The 20,721-nt window shown below is 44.4% G+C and overlaps 1 protein-coding gene and 1 pseudogene across 1 annotated transcript; both read left to right on the top strand.

Annotated features, from left to right (window-relative positions):
• The first annotated feature begins 1,614 nt into the window (after nucleotides 1-1,614).
• LOC141026263 (uncharacterized) lies at nucleotides 1,615-3,597 on the top strand (annotated as a pseudogene).
• A 3,557-nt stretch (nucleotides 3,598-7,154) lies between these two features.
• On the top strand, nucleotides 7,155-7,541 carry LOC109787276 (uncharacterized). The gene has a single exon (XM_020345832.1). It carries the CDS (start codon nucleotides 7,155-7,157, stop codon nucleotides 7,539-7,541), a length of 387 nt encoding a protein of 128 aa, XP_020201421.1.
• The last annotated feature ends 13,180 nt before the right edge of the window (nucleotides 7,542-20,721 follow it).

The raw sequence follows: 20,721 nt of genomic DNA, 5'->3' as shown, positions 1-20,721 counted from the left end.
ACGAGCACATCGACATCATTGCCATCCAAGAAACCATGCGCATGGATTTCTGTCTTCCCGAGCTTGACAGCCTTAGCTCCCACCTGTTCGCCTGGCATTGGCTCCCTTCTAGTGGGAACAATGGCCACTCGGGTGGCATCCTCTTAGGTGTTAAGGATGCCACCTTTGAGGTGGGAGGTATGAATCGGGGCGAGTTCTTCGTTAGTATGGAGATCTTCGAGCGTGCGCTCAACTTTAAATGGGAGGTCATCATCGTCTACGGACCGGCAGACCATAGCCGCTCCCCAACCTTCCTCGCCGAGCTGCAGCAGAAGATCTCCGCTTCCCCCCTACCTGTTGTGGTGGGAGGTGACTTTAACCTCATCCGCTCCCCGGATGAGAAGAACAATGACCGGGTTAATCGCCCTCGGATGCAGATGTTGAACGACTGCATCGCGGAGCTGGGCCTTCGTGAGCTCGAGCGCATGGGGGCCCGGTTCACCTGGACTAACCGCCAGGCGAACCCGACGCAGTCTGTCCTTGACCGCGTCTTAGTTTCCCCGGAATGGGAGCTCAGATGCCCCCTGGCCTCGGTTCAGGCTATTACCAGGATCGGCTTTGATCATGTTCCTCTTCTCCTCTCCTCTGCTGATGAAGGCCCCCATCCCCCCTCGGTTCCGGTTTGAGCTCGTCTGGCTCAACCAGGCCGGGTTCCGCAAGGCTGTTGCGGCTAAGTGTACCGCCGCGCGCAATTCCCCTCACCGCGCCATGTCCGCGGTGGACTCCTGGCAGTTCTACGCCAAACTAGCCCGCCAATTTATGAAGGGATGGGGCGCGAACCTCGGTCGTGATATCCGTGACCGCAAGAAGGCCCTCCTGAGCGCCATCCAGGCCCTGGACGCCCGTGCTGACTCGTCCAGGATCTCCCTGGATGAGTGGATGTTGAGATATGATCTCGAGGACCAGCTCTCGGTCATCTATGCTGACGAGGAGGCCTACTGGCGGTTGCGCGGCACCCAACGGTTGGTGCTTCAGGGCGACGCCAACACGGCCTACTTCCAGGCGATTGCCAACGGCCGGCGTCGTCGCAACTCCATTCACTCCCTGTGGGAAGGTGATACTCAGCTTGTTCGACCCTCGGACATCCGTGCCCACGTAGACGGCTTCTATAAAGCCCTTTTCACCCCCACCCCTCGGGGTGGGGCTGTGCTGGCCCCCGATACCTGGTCGGGTGCCCAGCTTGTATCCGCCGAGGCCAACGCCGCTTTGGTGGCGCCTTTCTCGGAGGAGGAGGTCCTTGCGGCGATCAATGGAATGAACCCCTCCTCGGCTCCGGGCCCGGATGGATTGCCAGTCCTGTTTTTTAAAACATTCTGGCAATCCATTAAACCGGAGGTCATGGCCCTCTTCGACGAGTTCTTCTCTGGGACCATGGACCTGGGGCACCTGAACTATGGGATCATTACCCTCATCCCAAAGGTTCCGGGGGCCTCGGACATCCGCCAGTTCCGCCCGATCACCGTGATTAACGTGATCTTCAGGATCCTGGCCAAAGGATACGCCAATAGGGTGACCCTTCTTGCGGACTCTGTCACCCACCCCAACCAATCCGCCTTCATTCAAGGCTGATTTATTTTGGATGGGGTGTTGGTCTTTCACGAAGTCCTCCACGAAGTCCGATCCAAGCACCACCGCGCGGTGTTCCTTAAGCTCGACTTCCATAAGGCCTACGACACGGTCCACTGGCCCTTCCTTCGGGAAGTATTGCTTCGGAAGGGCTTCGACGACCGATGGGTGACCCGCGTTGTGCAACTCGTCACCTGCGGTCGGACGGCGGTCAACATTAACGGCGAGATCGGTCCCTACTTCCCCACCCTATGTGGGGTGCGCCAGGGTGACCCGTTCTCCCCGTTCCTTTTTAACATGGTTGTCGATGCCCTTGCGGTCATCCTTGATAAGGCCAAAGCCTGCGGCCATATCCGGGGCGTTGTCCCCCACCTAGTGGACGGAGGAGGGGTTTCCCTCCTCCAATACGCGGACGACACCATAGTCATGGTGGAGGGCTCCGCGTCCGACATCGCCAACTTGAAGTTCCTCCACCTGTGCTTCCAACAGATGTCCGGCCTCACCATCAACTTTGACAAGAGCGACGTGATGGTCCTCGGCTACCCCCCGGACGATGCTTTGTCCATTGCGGACCGGCTGAACTGCCGCCTGGGCTCCTTCCCCACGACTTACTTGGGGGTGCCCATTAGTGACTCCAGACTCACCGTCGCGGATCTCCGCCCGACGGTGACTAGGATGCAGCACAGGGTTGAACCCTGGAGGGACGCTGGCTGTCGAAAGCTGCCAGGGTGATTCTAATCAACTCCTCGCTTGCCAGCCTTCTCTGGTTTCTCATGAGCTTCTACAGCCTTCTTGAGACCCTCCATCAGGAGGTGGCCAAATACCAGTCGAGGTTCTTCTGGGCTGGTGAGGGCAACAAGCAGAAGTACCATATGGTGAGCTGGCCCGACATCTGCAAACCCAAAGACCAGGGTGGCCTTGGGATCCTGTCATCCCGACGCATGAACATTGCCCTCCTGACCCGATGGATGTGGCGTATTGCCAATGGGGAGAGAGGCCTCTGGCTCACCATCATCCGTAATAAGTACCTCCGTGGCCAACCTCTTGCCTTTTGCCAACGTACGGGTGGACCCTAGTTCTGGCAGTCCGTGATCCAGCTTCTGCCCGTACTACGCATCGGCACATCCATCTCGGTTGGCTCCGGGGCCTCGGCCTTGTTCTGGTTCGACCGCTGGCTTGGGGACTCCCCCCTGGCTGCGCGATTCCCAGAACTATTTGCCATTGCGGCTGACCCTCGGGTCTCTGTCGAGACGGCCCTTATTGACTTAGGGCGTCTCGCCTTCCGGCGCCCCTTTGGCCCCCTCGAGGTGGCCGCCTGGGACTCCCTCCTCCAAGACATCGCACTTATGCCGATTGACGTCGAGGAGGACTGGGATGTTCTTTCCTGGCGCCTCGAGCCCTCTGGCCGTTTCTCCACGAAGTCCCTGTACGGCGCCATTGCTCCCTCGACGGCCCCGGAACCATTTAGCCTGATCTCGGACATCCGACTTCCGCTGAAAATCGGGATCTTCCTGTGGCAATGGATCCGTGGACGCCTCCCCTCTGGGCTTGAAGTCCTCAAGCATAATGGCCCGGGTGATGGGACGTGCCCCATCTGTGGCACGATTGAGGATGCTAACCACATCTTTTTCTCGTGCACTCGGCCCAGTTCCTTTGGGCCTGCTTCCGCGAAACGGTTGGCGGACAGTGGTGTAATACCAACTTCCCCTACGTGCTTGCCGAGCTCAACGCTTCCCCTACTCGCTACCGCCATATTAGATGGTTGTGCGTTGGGGTTCTCGCCTGGACGCTTTGGAACATTCGCAATAAGCTTGTTATTCAGAAGGTGCCTCTCCGACGTGCGACTGACGCAATCTTCAAATTGTGTGGCTACTTGCAGCTTTGGCGGCCGCTTAGCCGCCCCCAGGACCGGGACGTCATCACCACCCTCCTCTCCGATCTCCGCTCGATGGCGCTCCGCGTGGCTCCCCCGCTGCCGCCTCCTCCTCCTGAGCCTGACTAGACCGCCTGGCGGCTGTATGGCGTGTGTGTTTTGGGTTTAGGGCTTGTTGTGCCGTGCCCTCAGCATTGACCCTTTCTTGTACCTTTTGTTCCTGTGGACTTTCGTGTGTGTGTGCGTGGTTTTGTGTTGGACCTTGTTGGATGCTTGTGGTGCGGTTGGCTTTATAATATAAAGCGGGGCGAAAGCCTTTTTCGGTATCCTCATAGGTGGCCTGCTTGCCTTCACCTCCCCCTCCCCAACATTGACTTTCGCTGGACTTTTGGTGGACTTTATCCACCAATGTCTTCAGATGTAGTTTTACAATTTACCACAATCTACTATTATCTCTAATATTAGCTAGATGACTCGTTGCGCCTGTGAGTGCAACGACCAAATGAAGCTAAGAATAGAGGCGAAGTCATATGACATCATATGAATGGTTGTCCCATGGGCTGAGTTCCGGCTTTCGACTCCAACCAAATTATCCCCTCATTCATCGATGGACCCAGGGCTTGTTGGTACACTCCGACACACCCGTGAACAGGGTCCTTTTTAGATAATCGAAACCGACTGATCTTTCATTATGCTTTTACACCGCAAAGTATCAAAAAAACTAAAAAACCAAACAAAAAAACTACTCCACTCCTACAGCTAGCAAACAATGACGAGCAAGAAAGGGCAGCAAAAACATCCTCTTGCTTTTTTTCTCAATGAAACAGGAGAGACACTAAACATGACAGAAAAAGCATAAATAGCCAAGTACACTTGGTGGAAGATTGATGAAACAGAGAGCAGAGGCAAAAACTGAGACCAACACCACAAGTCGGCAATTCTAGTCAGCTCACACAAACTGAGACCAACACCACAAGTCCTAAGTTGCACACGCACCTTGCACGCGGATGGATGCTATTCCCAATATATATATATATATATATATATATATATATATATATATATATATATATATAGAGAGAGAGAGAGAGAGAGAGAGAGAGAAGAGATAGCATGGTGGAGAGAAGGAGGAGGCCACGGTGACACGGATCAGTGAGGTGGCACAAGCCGGATCATTGATGGCTGGTCGGTGGGCATCCCTAGGTCGTTCGTTTAATGACATGATGATGCTATAATAGCTAGTACGGGCACAATTGTTTCCACTTCCCAAGAAAAGGGGGTGATTAAGTGGCACGGTTTTCTCACGGCTTCTACAATGGCCTTCATGGAATGTGGTGCCGAATTCCAGTTCCTCTGTTCTTTCAAGTCAGACAGAGCTTTTTTGGTTTCTTTGTGGGTGTAAGAAAAAGTCAATTTCCAAGTCAGTCGATTTCCAAGAGTTTGTTATGTTTGGAATAACGTTGAAGCCTTCTTTGATGTTGATGGGCATGCACGGGCAGCCTCTTAATTTTCTCTTATTTCACAAGAATAACAAATGCTAGCCAGCATTCACAAGAAAGCAAATGGATCTGGTAATATATCCATCCATGGGCAAAGAAGGCCAAATAGATTGTGTGATCAACACGAACAGAAACAATTTGGTTTCATTGCATCTTACAAAGACATACGATCCGAGCCATACACGTACATGTAATGAACTAGTCTTTTATTTCAACAAGCATTATACATTAAAGAGACCGACCAGCGATACTCTACTGAACACCACACTGAGGCCAGCACTGCCGTATCTACGTGTTGGATACGGTCAGCAAATGACCCTTGATAACTAACTATCTAGCTCCTTGATCAAAAACTTTGCTCCCCAAGCAACCATTGGCTGGCTTCTTGCTCACACAGTTGCATCCACCTTCTCAATCTCCGCCACCATCTCGTGGGGTCGCACTATGTACCCCATGAGACCATGACGTCGACATTGCCTTGGTCCCGTTGGTCCGTAGGTCGCTCGGCTTGGCAAGCCTGTCCAACTTCCTGCCGCTTGATCACCATCGGGATGTATTCCATCCTTGCGCTTCGGGGTTGCTCTGCATGCCGGTGGTAAATTAAAGCCACAAACCCCCTGTTTGTGACAAAAGAAAATTAGGGTTGGGCACATCGGCGTGGCTGCTCACAACGATCAGGACTGCATCAAGGATCACGAAGAGACATACCAAGACTAGAGACAAACGAAAGAACAGCTCTTTACTGTGGATTCGAAGCTAATACGTACACACAACCCAGCCATGGTGGTTCCATGCTGCTGGTAGAGGAGGACGCCAAGCTTCAGGCTGACGCTCTTGTCGACGCCGAGCTTAATCTCGACCATACAATCTGAGCCATACAGTCACACAACAAGAGGAGCAAGTGAGCAATACAAAATAGGGAAACCGGCTATATATGCATCTCACCCTGCAAACTACTCCCTCCGTTCCTAAATATTTGTCTTTTTAGAGATTTCAACAAATGACTACATGCGGAGCAAAATGAGTGAATCTACACTCTAAAATATGTCTTTATACATTCGTATGTGGTAGTCCATTTGAAATCTCTAAAAAGACAAATATTTAGGAACGGAGGGAGTAACTGATACTAGCACAAATATTTAGTACGTGAAGTCAGCGGAGTTCTGTTCATGATCCAAATCAAACCAGACCAAACCAAACCAAATGAACCGACATTATAATTGACTGCATTTGTAACCATAACTTCTACAAGCATAAAACTTGCATGTCTTATAGAAGAAATAGCCCAGCTTTCAACTGAACTTTGTAACACAAGAAGATATTGTATAGTGTACCCAGTAAAAAAACACAAATACAACAATCTCAAAAATAGATAGGTGATGCTAAGATGGTTGCTTGCTATTCATGAGTGTCAAAATTATATTGTTGAATGCAAAAAATGAAGAATTTCATGTTCTCAGCACAACTTTATTTTTACTCACCACTAGAGGAAAGCTACAGCTACAAGGAGGTTTGTTGTTACACACCATACATCAGTGTCCTGGTCCCTGGCGTCAAGCAGAATCATGGTGATATCCATGGTTGCATCTCGTAGAAATTGTCCTGGCAAAACATCAAATAAGCACAACTCATTTTGTTATCAAATAACCACAACATAACATGAACATGACAAAAGAAGAGATGGTCGTTCTTTGTGAAGGAGCAGACAACGAACAAATTCTACAAATAGTGCTACTGGAGCAACATCAGAGAGTCCAAATTCCATGAGATTATCACAAAGGAATTTGAATGCCCAGAACATAAAGAGTCACAATGCCACATAAAAATCAAGGAAACTCGTAGCTGGAAAAGAAAAGTTGTTGAGCCAGAGAAGACGAGACTTCACAATCTGCATAAAGATCAAAATGCATGCCAGAGGATTCAACATCTTTGAGATATTCGAAACGGGAAGAAAGAAATGGCTCATGTCGACCATGTTTAGAGCATGTAGTCTCCAGTACATGTTGACTACTCATAAAGTTGCAATAGCACTCTTTGTTCCTTGGCATAAATTAATTGGAATTTTTTGCATTATTAGATGTACTCGGTGTTTATATTCAAAAAAAATCAGTCATTTGTAGTGTTTATTAATGAAGTGAGTGATGTTCACTTCTGAAGCAAAAATGGTGCTACCGCGGATGGAGGCATGTGCTGTTTTCCCCGACGACATCCTTGTTGAGATCCTCTCGCGACTCCCCGCCAAGTCAGCGTACCGCTTCAAGTGTGTCTCCAACCCGTGGCGCTACCTAATCTCCGACCGCAACCACTGCAAGAGGCTGCCGCAGACCCTCGCCGGCTTCTTCTACGTTAGCGAGAGCTGGGACAACAACCGCCTCTGCCCAATCTTCGAGCAACACTTCTGTAATCTATCGGGTTGCCAACCGCCGTTGGTTAATCCCATGCTCCCGTTCCTGCCCAACCATGCTGACATGAGCGTCTTGGACTGCTGCAAAGGCCTCCTCCTCCTCCTCTGCCACCACACTATGATTACTTCGTCTGCAATCCCGCTACTGAGAAATGGGTAGCCTTGCCGGACCTTGGGGTTGGGGACGATGATGAATTCTTTCCCAACCCCTCCTGTCTGGCGTTTGACCCGGCCGTCTCCTCTCATTTCCACGTCTTCTTGTATCAGGAGGGGATCGGCTCAAATGGCCAAGTGAGGATCTACTCGTCCCGGACTGGTCGATGGATTATCCGGGACATGAGCTTGAATCGCTGGATTTGTCTACGTAGCACCGTCTACTTCAATGGCCTGCTGTATTTCCTTACCTATGAGTACGTGCTTGTGACCATGGATTTGGAGGCAAAGGAGTTGAAGGAGATTGAGTTGCCCGATGCTGGGGGATCTACTTTTTTCCTGCTTGGACAGTCTCAGGGCTGCTTGTGGTATGTCGCCAAAGATGAAGATGAGAATAAAATATCATTCTGGACTCTGGAAGATGGTGCATGGAGCTTCAACCATAGTTTCCCCGGTTCAGACTGTCGGGATCCTGTTGCATTTCACCCAGATTGCAATACCTTCTTCTTTACTATCGGTTTGGAGAACAGGCTGATGTCATATGATATTGATCGTGGCAAAGCACGCTGTCTTTTCGTTCTCGGATCAGGCCATTTTGACTGGTTTCGTCCGTACGTGCCTTGCTTTTCAGACACGTTAGCAGATGAGGACTGAGTGTTGCAGGTAACTTGAATTCAAGTTCAATTACTGGATCCCATGTTTATGTGATTCAACATTTTTCTATGAGATATTATAAATGTTCTGTGTGAATTTGAATAGCAGGGCTGATTGTGAAAAGGAAATATAATACCATGGTTCTGAAGAGAAAACCGTTTAAAGTTAAAAAGTATTATAGGCGGTGTCTTGTATAGTTAGAGCTAAAACCCTTAATCGCCTCTTTTGTCATCTCCTGTATAGCCCTATAACCCTTCATCGCCTCTTTTACCTATTCATAAGGGAGGATATTATTTTGACCTTTATAGTTTCTGTTACGCATAGAACGTTTTGGATGTGAGATATTTCCAAACTACATAATGAAACCGAGCTTGCAAGCTCTTTTTTGTTAACTATCGCTTGCTTATAAACTTTTCAATGCAATGAGACAGAGGAAGCCTAAATAAAATTCTCTTGATCATAAGCACATGACACAGGTAGAGGTACATACCTTGTAATGGAGACTCTGTTAGAGCATAGCCGGGTAGAACAGAGCAGTCGGTTCGTTTCATTTTCAGTAGTTTTATTGTTTCAGCAGCCACGGTTGTCGCCTCTGTTGGGTTGTATCACTAAGAAAACTTCATCTGAGAAATGGGCCATCAAACTTAACATTCAGCTAGCACTCTAGCAGCAATCCACAGTACGGTGTTGGCGTTTCTTGGATAATGCATGAACACCACTGGAGTTATGTGAAGCTGTATTGTTATTCGACCAACAGCCTTAACATTCAGCTGGCAATTTAGCACAGAAAGGTTCATATTAAGGTTTTTCTTTTTGTTGTTTTACATGCAGGCAGCCTCAGCCTGTTACTCTGGATGGATAGCTGACATACATGGATCAGACGTGCATCCATGCGAATGCAATGCAATGCAACCCCGGTGCAGTGATTCCAAAGAGTCGCTAATTTTGTGCCAGGTGTGTTTTACTCTTGTAGCGAGTGAAGTGATTCTTCTTGAGCTACATCTTGTAAACTGATGACGTTGGCAACAAAACGAGGATTTAACTTGTAAGGTAGAGCAGATTTACGCGATGATTGATTTTGTACTAGTATGCTAATGCAATTGATGTAGTATATGGTGGTGCACTCACAATAGTAGGTATCTGCCGATGCTTGGGCAGATCGGCTCGGATCTTGCGGAACCTGGCAATTTATTTGAATTGCCGAGAGCAGGGTGGCTCTTCTTTTCTTTTTCTTTTTTTGCTTTGCTATTCTAATCTACTTGTTCGCACACGAACATGTCACCGTGTACCCTCGACGCCGGGGGTGATGCACCGCAGCTCACGTCGAAGGAGACCCGTCCGGAAACGCGGTACGCAGGCAATCTGGCGGGCGCTTTTGAAGACCCGAAACCGCACACGCCCGGGAGGGACCCCGTCAAGGCGCGCGGCGGCTATGGGCTGCCCTAGGTCGGCCTGACCGCCCCTAGGGCCTCGAGGTTCGCCGCCCTGCAACAAGAAGAACAAGCGAAGAACGAGAAAGAAGAAGAACAAGGGAGGGAGATAAAGGTAAAGATAAAAAGTGGTAGATGATTTGTTCGATTGGGTGTTGTTCAATCGGCCGTCACCCCTTAGATATATAAGAGGCGGCTGGACTTCCCGTGCAAGGAAAAGGCTTGGATTCACGTCCAAAACCCTAGTCAAATTCGGATTGGTTTTGTCCGAACTTTCCAAAACTGTTCGGTTTAAACTGGCTGCACCTTGCGGGTCTTTTTTGTGGTGGTAAACGATCTCGGATGGAAACGAGCCCAAAAGCAATCTTGACCGTTTCGACGAGACGAACAACTTTCATGTTGAACGTTTTTTGATCAGAGGTCATCTTGAGTGAGTTTTCGGCTGTTTTCCAAAGTCTGCGGCAGAAAAATCCAAAACCCGGGCAAATATCCCCGGAGTGTCCGGCCATCCTCAGATAAATCCAAAACCCAGATGATCATTCCCGGAGTGTCCGGCCATCCTGATGCAGCCACGCATTTTCGATCGTAACTTTTGCATACGAACTTCGATTGAGACATTTCTTATATCAAAATCGATCGTTTCAACGAGACGAAGACAATCCGTGTATATCACTTTTCCATACGAGGCAGTCTTGGGGGTGTAATGAGCCAAATAGTGTTCTGAATACAAAATCTCGGTATTTCGAACACAACTTCGGCCTTTGAGATGAGATGGGACGGCGATGGCCCAAACTTTAAAGATGTTCGTATAAACAATACGGAACTCTTTCATGTAGATCACTTCTCCATTTGAGGCCATCTTAAATAAGTTCTTGACCGTGCCAAAATCTGGTGTCAACACATGCCCCCCTGTTTTTCGGCAAAGCTTGTGTGCCGAAAAATAACTTGCACGAAGTTTGTTCTAAGCGCGATGTCAACACTCCATCGGCCATTTGTACGTGCTTATGACGATAGGTATATATCGGCCATTTAGATTAGCAACAAAGTGAAGCTAATTGAACATATGATGATTTGGTAATACCCTTTCATGATGTAAGAAATTACATTGCATCCATGGATTAAAATAAGCCCACTGAGGGTAACCAATCATACCTGATAAAGGATTCCATGGCATATGCATCAACGACATAGTTGAAGAATATGGATAATGTGTGGATCGAAGATGTTGAAACCTTCGGCTTGGTCCTTCATAGTTTTCACTCTTTTTCTTCTTCATCTTTGCCGCACTTCGTGTAATGAATGCTTTCACATAATTCTTATTTTGAGTACTTCCTTTAGGAACCCATGCCATGTTCCTTTCTTCAAGTTCTTGTGCACTAAGTTTTTGTAATTTCTTCTTTTGCCAATATGATAAGCCGAGTGAGCGCCCCGGCTGTGATTTTGTTTGAACTAATGAAAATTCTTGTTTTACCTTGTGCACTTTCAACTTCTTTTCTTCAGATTTGGCACTTTGATTCTCGACAATTGATTGCTTCATCTCATTGCCTTTAGTAGCCAATGTTAACACTTTAATTGGCTCTTTATCCTTTAAGATCAAATCTGAATTGGCACTCTTGCGACCATTTTTTTTAACTCGGTATACTTGTTTGATCACCTCTTCCTTCTTTCTTGAGCTCCGGGCCGATTCTTTCTTATTAAAACGGTCTTGAACATATGACAGCACTGAACATTGATCTTCTTGGAGCTGCATAACAATGGTGAGATGGTCTAAAATATGATGGAGAATGTGCCATTGTATCATACCTGTCCCATGATGAATATCGATCTACATGAGCATAGGGAGGCATCGACGACATTGGCATTGGCGGCCCAAAATAAGGATATGAACACGTTGCATCAAAATTCTCTTCTTGCCAATACCGATCCTTGGATTTGCGCCTAGGGGGTGATCTTGATGCTTTTGCATCACTTGACTGATAAGCACCATTCACTTCACTTTTCTTTTCATATTTATCTAACAACTGTGCAAAAGTGACCTTGAATTTCTTGTGCTTGTGTTCATTGCGGCCTTTATCTCATTTTGTTTTGCTTGCATCGATCTTTGGATTGCTTTGTTGCCCCCCAGTCCTTGGCGTCTTCATTGTATCTTCGATAGGACTCATGCCTTCAAGAATATTTTCATTGTGCTCCTGAACAACTTCTTTACTTGAAAGCTTGATCCCATCACCTGTAGTTTTTGCCTTCTCATCTTTAAGTGGATCGGCTTGAAGCAGCCGATGCAAAAACTTTTTGCCATCAGGACCAATCGAAATAGACTGGTCATCTCTTGGTGTTTCAACAAATTTCAATCGTCCTTTTTCAATGGCCGATCTAACTATTTGATGAAATATATTGCAATCCTCAAAACTATGCTTGAACGAATTATGCAACTTACAATACATTTGTCCTTGGATAGATGGCTTTTCATGGTGATTAAGAACTCTAATGTAATTATTTTTAGCAATAAATCAAATATTTTATCACACATGCTTGAAATGAAGGTATGCTTCTCGTTTTCTAGCCGATCTTGGTGTGAGAACGGCTTTCCAGGTAAGCAAACGAATGGTTTAGAATACCCCCATTCGGCTATGCATTGTGTTTTGCATTCTATCTCCGATGTCTTTGAATAAGATATTATACTAGCATCAGTTTTCTCAATAGAATTTAATCTTGGCTTTAAATTTCTGAAATGAAAATAGTTAGAACACATATGTCTCAATTGAGACCAAGTGTAAGCCAAGTAAGAAACAAGCAAAGCTACCCAATCAGATATGAACTTTTGATAAAGCAATGGGGGAAACTTTGTCTGCAATAATAAGTCATAATCGGTCTTTATAAATGGCACAATGTGTTGACCGATATGCTTTGCAACGATTTTATTGCTAACAAATAAATTACCCTTCTTCATTGGTCTTTCAAGATTGCTTATGAGAATTTTTCTAATAGAAGCATCAACAATAAAGTTGCGACCAAATCCAAAGATAGGTAAATCACTTGTTAGACATACCTCTTCGAATATGTTGGGAGAGCATGATGGTTCCGTTACTTGAATGATATCTTGTTCCCCTTTCAAATAGCTCCCCAACACCTTGTCATCCTCTGTTTCTAGAATAGATCTGGCATACGTAATATTTGATTCGGTCTTTTCCATAACCGAATTAGCTTTGTTATCCGAATCACCACTCTTTTTGATAATTCTACCCACACCCAATGCTTTCTCTTTTTGACATAATCTAGCTTGTATTGCAACAGAATTAATAGGCTTTCCCTCTTTTATTAATTCATGTAGAACAACATTGCATTCGTCCCAAAAAGACGTAAGATTTTTCTCAATGACCCAATCTGGATAGAATTGCCCCCCGACACTCTTAGACTCTTTCGGTAACGAGATATCGCCGAAATTCTGTAATTGTGTAGGGAAAACATTGTATGCTACGATACTAGGTGAAGACACATGTGATCCTATAGAATTTTCACTTATTCGGTTGTTAGCATGAAGGTGCGAAGCCGAATTATGAATACCTATAGTTGCATATGGTGCCAAAACATTAGTAGCATGAGGTGTAACATATGATGGTTGAGGGTAATTGGCCGGATAACTAGTAGTAGCATGGCCAATTCCCCTATCCATTGGCATGTTTGGATTAATATACTGCAAGCTAGTTGCCGATGAATAAAAAGATGAAGCACTTTGTTGCATACTATCGGAACTTCCTATATGAGGTGTTTTAACTTGATTAACCGAACTCATCATGTTGTTCATCGGCATATGGATTTCTGGGGTTGCCGATGCATGGGAGTTGGAATACATATGTTGCATGTTGCTAAAATTACATGAGGTAGAAGCATGAAGATTTTGTTGCATCGGCTCTTGCACATAATTAGATGCATGATTGATAAAGCTAGGGCTAGCCGATACATTATGCTCATTAGATGATCTAGCAACAACATATGCATTGTTTGCATCTACATATGTGAACTGGGTATTCATATTACCTTTGTAGATTGCAAACCCTGGATGATGATCTCTTCGTAGCAAGAACAGACCGGAGACCGTTCAAAGCTTCGTCCCCAGCGGAGTCGCCAAAAAATGTGTTCGCACATGAACACGTCACCGTGTACCCTCGACGCCGGGGGTGATGCACCGCAACTCACGTCGAAGGAGACCCGTCCGGAAGCGCGGTACGCAGGCAATCCGGCGGGCGCTTTTGAAGACCCGAAACCGCACAAGCCCGGGAGGGACCCCGTCAAGGCGCGCGGCGGCTATGGGCTGCCCTAGGTCGGCCTGACCGCCCCTAGGGCCTCGAGGTTCGCCGCCCTGCAACAAGAAGAACAAGCGAAGAACGAGAAAGAAGAAGAACAAGGGAGAGAGATAAAGGTAAAGGTAAAAAGTGGTAGATGATTTGTTCGATTGGGTGTTGTTCAATCGGCCGTCACCCCTTAGATATATAAGAGGCGGCTGGACTTTCCGTGCAAGGAAAACGCTTGGATTCACGTCCAAAACCCTAGTCAAATTCGGATTGGTTTTGTTCGAACTTTCCAAAACTGTTCGGTTTAAACTGGCTGCACCTTGCGGGTCTTTTTTGTGGTGGTAAACGATCTCGGATAGACGAACAACTTTCATGTTGAACGTTTTTTGATCAGAGATCATCTTGAGGGAGTTTTCGGCTGTTTTCCGAAGTCTGCGGCAGAAAAATCCAAAACCCGAACAAATATCCCAGAGTGTCCGGCCATCCTCGGAGAAATCCAAAACCCGGATGATCATTCCCGGAGTGTCCGGCCATCCTGATGCAGTCACGCATTTTTGGTCGTAACTTTTGCATACGAACTCCGATTGAGACATTTCTTATATCAAAATCGATCATTTCGACGAGACGAAGACAATCTGTGTAGATCACTTTTCCATACGAGGGAGTCTTGGGGGTGTAATCAGCCGAATAGTGTTCTGAATACAAAATCTCGGTATTTCGAACACAACTTCGGCCTTTGAGATGAGATCGGACGGCGATGGCCCAAACTTTAAAAATGTTCATATCAACAATACGGAACTCTTTCATGTAGATCACTTCTCTATTTGAAGCCATTTTAAATAAGTTCTTGACCGTGCCAAAATCTGATGTCAACACTACTCTGAGTCACGAACTGATGATTAACTCAATGACACGGATGACGAACCAAACAAGCACATATATAACTTGGCTGTCATTTAACAGCATGCACCAATCCACTGTGATCACGAATCAGGTTTGAGCTACCGAAACTGCATGCATGCATGCATGCTCTGTTCTTTTTAGCCATGTCAAAGTCGAGTGAGCAAGCAGAGTACCAATTGTTGCATAATATCATCTCCACCCTTGTATGACCAAACTGCGCTTCAACTTCTCCCTACATTTTCAATTTGTTGAGTAATACTGCAGTATTGTACTGCAACAACAACATAGTACTATGGCTGCCAATCAAGTTCTGCTCTTGTATAGTCAGAATCCAGAATGCCTCATTGTGATCTTTTTTGTTGTCATCAGACCCTACCAATCAAGTTATGCTCAAAATAGGACTACTCTCATGGCTGATGGTCCGTGCCTGCCGGCCAGCTTCTGCTGGAATTTCCTTTTGGCATGCAGAGAGCAAAGATTGATTGTTGTGCTGAATAGATAGGTTATCGCTTGAAACATTTGGTTGGCGAGTCTCGCTTCGGTACAACCCCTCACTAAATGTATAAAGGGCAGTATGGACTTTTCACAAGAATGTATACGCCGTACATACACCCGACTGGGCTGGCCCATGGAGGTGGCCACAGTAGCAATCGCACCAGTACATGTCTAAAAAAATAACAAAGAACGTCCTAGCAATGATTCAAACTCCGGACCTGTAGGTTGCAAAGAAGAGCTCTTTAAGAATAATAATGAGTGCGCTACTTTAAGAATTAAGTAAAACACAGAATCCAGGTAGTTTTTGGAAGAAAAAAAATCGATCTTTTCTTGGAAATTCTGAAGAAATTTTTAAAAAGCGAGTACTGTTTAAAAATCCAACAATTGTTTGAACAACTCGAACAAACTTTGAAAATTCAATTTATTTGGAAAAACATGCCAACAATTTTTGAAAATCCCAAACATTTTCTGAAAACGTGAAGATTGAACATTTTCGTAATTCTGAACAATTTCTCAAAAGGGCGATCATTTTTTTAAAATTCCCAAACTTTTTTTGAGTCTGGAGAAAAAAAGAAAACATGAACATTTTTTAACAATTCGAACAGTTTACACAAAACAAAAACATTTTCTAAAATTCTCGTACATTTTTAGGATTTATGAAAAAAAATGTGAAAACATGAAATAAAGTTAAAATTTGAACATTTCCTCAAACTTAAATATTTTTTCAAATCATAAACAATTTGTAGGAAAACCGAACATTTTCTATAATTATCGAACATTTATGGAAAATGAGAATATTTTTTGAATTTTGAGCAACGCTAACGATCGAACGGACGTGGTTGAGACTGTTTTGAACCAAATGGAAACTTCTATTGATCGGGAGTTGCAAATTACATTATATACTATCTGGAGAGATCCGACGCTAGGAAAGGATACATCGATTCCGGAGAGAGATGGGAGAGGCGTCTGTTGCAGGTGTAACCGAACGCCGTTTGGGAAAGAGGAGATTACACTTGACCATGTAGAATCATCTCACGGTCGTCCATGTAGTGCTCTCATCTCAAAATGATTCTCCTCCAAAAGTTCTTTATAAAATATTTGATGAGAACCTGAAACATAAACTCGCAAATTAGAAATAGCGTAATGTGATGTTTTAAACAAGGATATCTCAACCCCCGACACTTGCAAGTCCTAAAGTCGTCACATACCAACTCCATGAAAATATTTCCGGAATGTAGAATTTGGTATAGACTTGGTAAATAAATCAGCAAGACTGTCGCATGATTTAATTTGCAAGATGTTTATTTTCCTGATTTTCTGGACATCATGGGAAAAAACACTTAGGAGAAATACTAGTGGCTGGGGGCCACCAGGGTGGAGCCGCTTGAGGCCTGATGGTGGGGTGCCTGATTTGTTGCTGCCCATTCAGCTGGCTTGTTTGGTCCATGTTGTGTACATGATCATTTCTAGAAGGCTTAGCAGATAAATGCTATTCATATGCATCAGTAAGTCATATGGATAAGTTTTCAGAAATGATCAAGTTATACAAGCTGAAGTTCATCACAGATTGATATGTCTTAGGAAAGCAAGCACCTGGTTACTTAGTGCACATTTATAGAGGACGTTAGGCATGTGTTGCAGCCGAGAAATTATTAGTTCAGATCACAACTTAAAACTGATTGTAGAGACAATGACAGCCACGCATTACAATTGATTCAAAGGTAGTGTAGCACATATGTTTCTATTTTAGCACGGGAAAGAAGACCTACGGAGATAGTACAACCCAATGGCATGAAAAATGTATCCATTGAGCTGACACTCACCTTCATCACCGCCTGCTCGAGCAGCTGCTCGTCGGCACCATCGTTGGCTCACCGTTGCAGTATTCCTCGATGTAGACCACATCCGTCTCGCGGGCGTGACAGAAGACTGATCTTCTGATGCCATCACTGTAATGTGATGTCAAATAGAGAGATCAAGTGTGGAGATAGTCACCATTCACTGGTCCGGTCTTGCAAATATCTTAATACTGATGGAAACTAACAAGAAGGAAAAAAAAAATCATAGCTCTTGATGATGAAGTTCTATTAAATAGTTGAATCAGTGTGTTCATTTTAGGTTAGAACCACACAGTTACAAGCTACGAAGGAAATACTAGTCGATACCGAATTATGACAGGCAACAAGAACCCAAGTTGTATCTGGGAAACATCATCAAGATATCAAGCTAGCCAGGGTCATCACTGGCACATGTCGAACACGATCTTACCTTCTTTTCACCTGCAAAAGGAAACCATTTCGGAAAATAAACCACTATAAGACACCAAAAAAGTACAGTAGAAGAGATGTTCTTACTCATACCTCTCACCTTTGTTGGCGCTGCTAATTATTGATGTTTGAATGCATCAGAAACCAAATTTCTGCTCCAACAAAATCTCGAAAAGTAACAAAGAAAACTGTCTAAATATCCAAAATTGCGACTGAACATATGTTTTTAGTGAAAAGATGAGCCAACAAATATGTGGCTCCCAAATTATCACACCATACACACGAGATACGATGTTGCTTAATTCCCAATTCTTCAAGCAACAATTCTAGCAAATAATTTCAGCAGCGGTATTAGCTAAAGATTTATACTCAGCTTCTGTACTTGATCTTGGTATTGCTGCATGTTTCCTAGCACTCCGAGAAATAAGGTTAGAGCCAAAAAAAATACTGCAAAACCTCCAGTAGACTTTTTGTCATCACTGTAACCTATCCAATCAGCATCAGAGAAGACACTCACAAGTGTGGAATTCGAGCGTCTGATTTGAAGTCCCAAATTCACAGTATGTTTGACATAGTATACAATTCTATTGACAGTTGTCCAGTGTGTACTCGTAGGTGCATGCAAATATTGACAAATCTTATTAACAACAAATTATATGTCAAGCCGTTTGAGAGTCAAGTACTGTAAGGCTTCAACGACGCTTCTATATTTTGTACTTTCTTCTTCCTTAAGTAGCTCTCCTTCATATGCTGAATTTTTTTCTTAAGAAGACAAAGGTGTGGTTGAAAGATTAATTACAATCCTTCATCCCCATGCGAGCTAGAAGTTTAATAACATATTTCTCTTGGCTTAGTACTATTCCATCTTGAATTTTAACATCAATGCCTAGGAAGAAGTGCTAATCTCCAAGATCCTTCAATGCAAATTTAGGACTCAAATCATTTAGAAGAGCATTAGTAGCAGTTTGTGAAGAGCTTGCAACTATAATGGCATCAACATATATAAGCACAAAGATAACAATATTTGCTTTGTTATAAATGAACAATGAAGTGTCAACTTTGGATGCAATAAAACCAATATATTTTAACTGGGAGCTCAACCTGGAGTAGCATGCTCTAGGTGCTTGTTTCAGGCCATAAAGAGCTTTGTCAAGCTTGCATATGTAATGGATGCTTACTTGACCTCATATCATGGTGGTTGCCTCATATAAACCTCCTCTTCCACTAGTAGAAAAAGGGCCTTTAGTCCCGGTTCTGGAACCGGGACTAAAGGGTCGTTACCAAAGCCTCCCCCTTTAGTCCCGGTTCTTACACGAACCGGCTAAAGGCCCTCCACGTGGCCGCTGCCTGGAGGTCCACCTTTAGTCCCGGTTGGTAACACCAACCGGTACTAAAGGAAATTTTATGATCTTTTTTCGAAATTTTTTTGACTTTTTTTTTATTTTCAAAATTTTGAATTATTTTAACCTCTAATCTCTAATCACCCCTCATCACTGCTCAATTTAACCTCTAATCTCTAATCACCCCTCATCATTCCAAATCTTCTAACTTCCCGGACGGTCACCCATCCTCTCACTACTCCAGCCTGAGCATGCTTAACTTCCGGGTTCTATTCTCCCTCGTTTCCAAGTCTGCACTTGTTGTTTTCCTGATAATAGTAAGATGTCAATCCTATTAACCCTCAGGAATTTCGCTTGAGCATGAAGTCACACATTTCACTGTTTGAGTTTGAAACTATCGTTCTAAAAAACAATAATTATTTAGTAACACTAATATTTCTTGAAAAAGTAGTTTGACCAAAGTTTGACCACAGTTTGACCAGATTTGACCAAAATTCAAAAAAACTGAAATAATTATTTAGTAACACTAATATTTCTTGAATAATTAGTTTGACCACAGTTTGACCAGATTTGACCAAAATTCAAAAAACTGAAATAATTATTTAGTAACACTAATACTCTTGAATAATTATTTAGTAACACTAATACTTCTTGAATAAGTAGTTTGACCAGATTTAACAAAAATTCAAAAAAAACAGAAATTTGAGCATAACTTTTTTTCCTTTTAGAATTTGAGGATTCTAAAAATTTGCAAACAGGCCATAGGCGGTCAAAATCGGATGCGGATTTTCGTGCTGAACATTTTGATATATTATACTTTTTTTCTAACATCGTATTCAAAAGTTATAGCCGTTTTACATTTTCCTTACACTTTTTGCAAAACATGTCCAAATTTAAGTTTTTAAATTTTCCTAACTAGTACATGTAGTAACATAACTACATCTGGAAGGATTTTAATTTTTGAAGTTTTTATCATTTTCTTTTGCTTTTTACAAAACTGAAAAGGCGATCCAAAGGGGGGGGTAGAGTTTGAAAATGGGACCTTTAGTACCGGTTCGTGCCATGAACCAGTACTAATGCCTCAAACCCCATTAGTACCGGTTGGTGGCTCGAACCGGGACTAAAGGTCTAACCTTTAGTACCGGTTGGTGCCACGAACCGGTACTAATGGGCATCGCACCCTTTAGTCCCGGTTCGTGGCACCAACCGGGACTAAATGTCCCATTTGAACCGGGACTAATGCCTGTACGCATTAGTCCCGGTTCGTAATGCAACCGGGATTAATGCTCTTTTCTGGCCGAACCAAAGCCCTGTTTTCTACTAGTGTTCCAGGACACCATGCAGAAACACGTTTTGCATATCTAGCTGTCTCAAACTCCATCCTCTGGATACAACAATAGCTAGCACCAGTCTTATGGTTGCAGCTTTTACAACATGACTAAAAGTATCTTCATAGTTTGCTGTTTAAAACCTTTTGCAACTAGACGAGTTTTATACATGTCAATAGAACCATCGACTTTCTTCTAGATTCTATATACCCATTTGGAGTCAATGACGTTTTTACCTCTTTGATCAGGCACAACATTCCATGTTTTGTTTCTCACAAGTGCAGAATATTATTCATCCACTGCTTTCTTCCATCTCGGATCTCCAAGTGCACCATCCAGTTTTGTTGGCCCTCCTACAATAGACAACATACCCTAGGGTATAGTAACATCATTTACTCAAACATATGAAGGACGAACATAGAGGATAGGAATACAATACAAGCCTATACCGAGTCGGAGGAGGATAAAGGCATGGCGGTGT

Source organism: Aegilops tauschii, chromosome 6, assembly GCF_002575655.3.
Source record: "Aegilops tauschii subsp. strangulata cultivar AL8/78 chromosome 6, Aet v6.0, whole genome shotgun sequence".
Classification (NCBI taxonomy): domain Eukaryota; kingdom Viridiplantae; phylum Streptophyta; class Magnoliopsida; order Poales; family Poaceae; genus Aegilops; species Aegilops tauschii.
Note: the sequence above shows the minus strand (reverse complement) of the source record. Positions and strands in the feature narration are given on the sequence as shown.

Coding starts and splice junctions, on each gene's coding strand:
- LOC109787276 (XM_020345832.1), top strand. CDS start 7,155: ATGGAGGCATGTGCTGTTTTCCCCGACGACATCCTTGTTGAGATCCTC.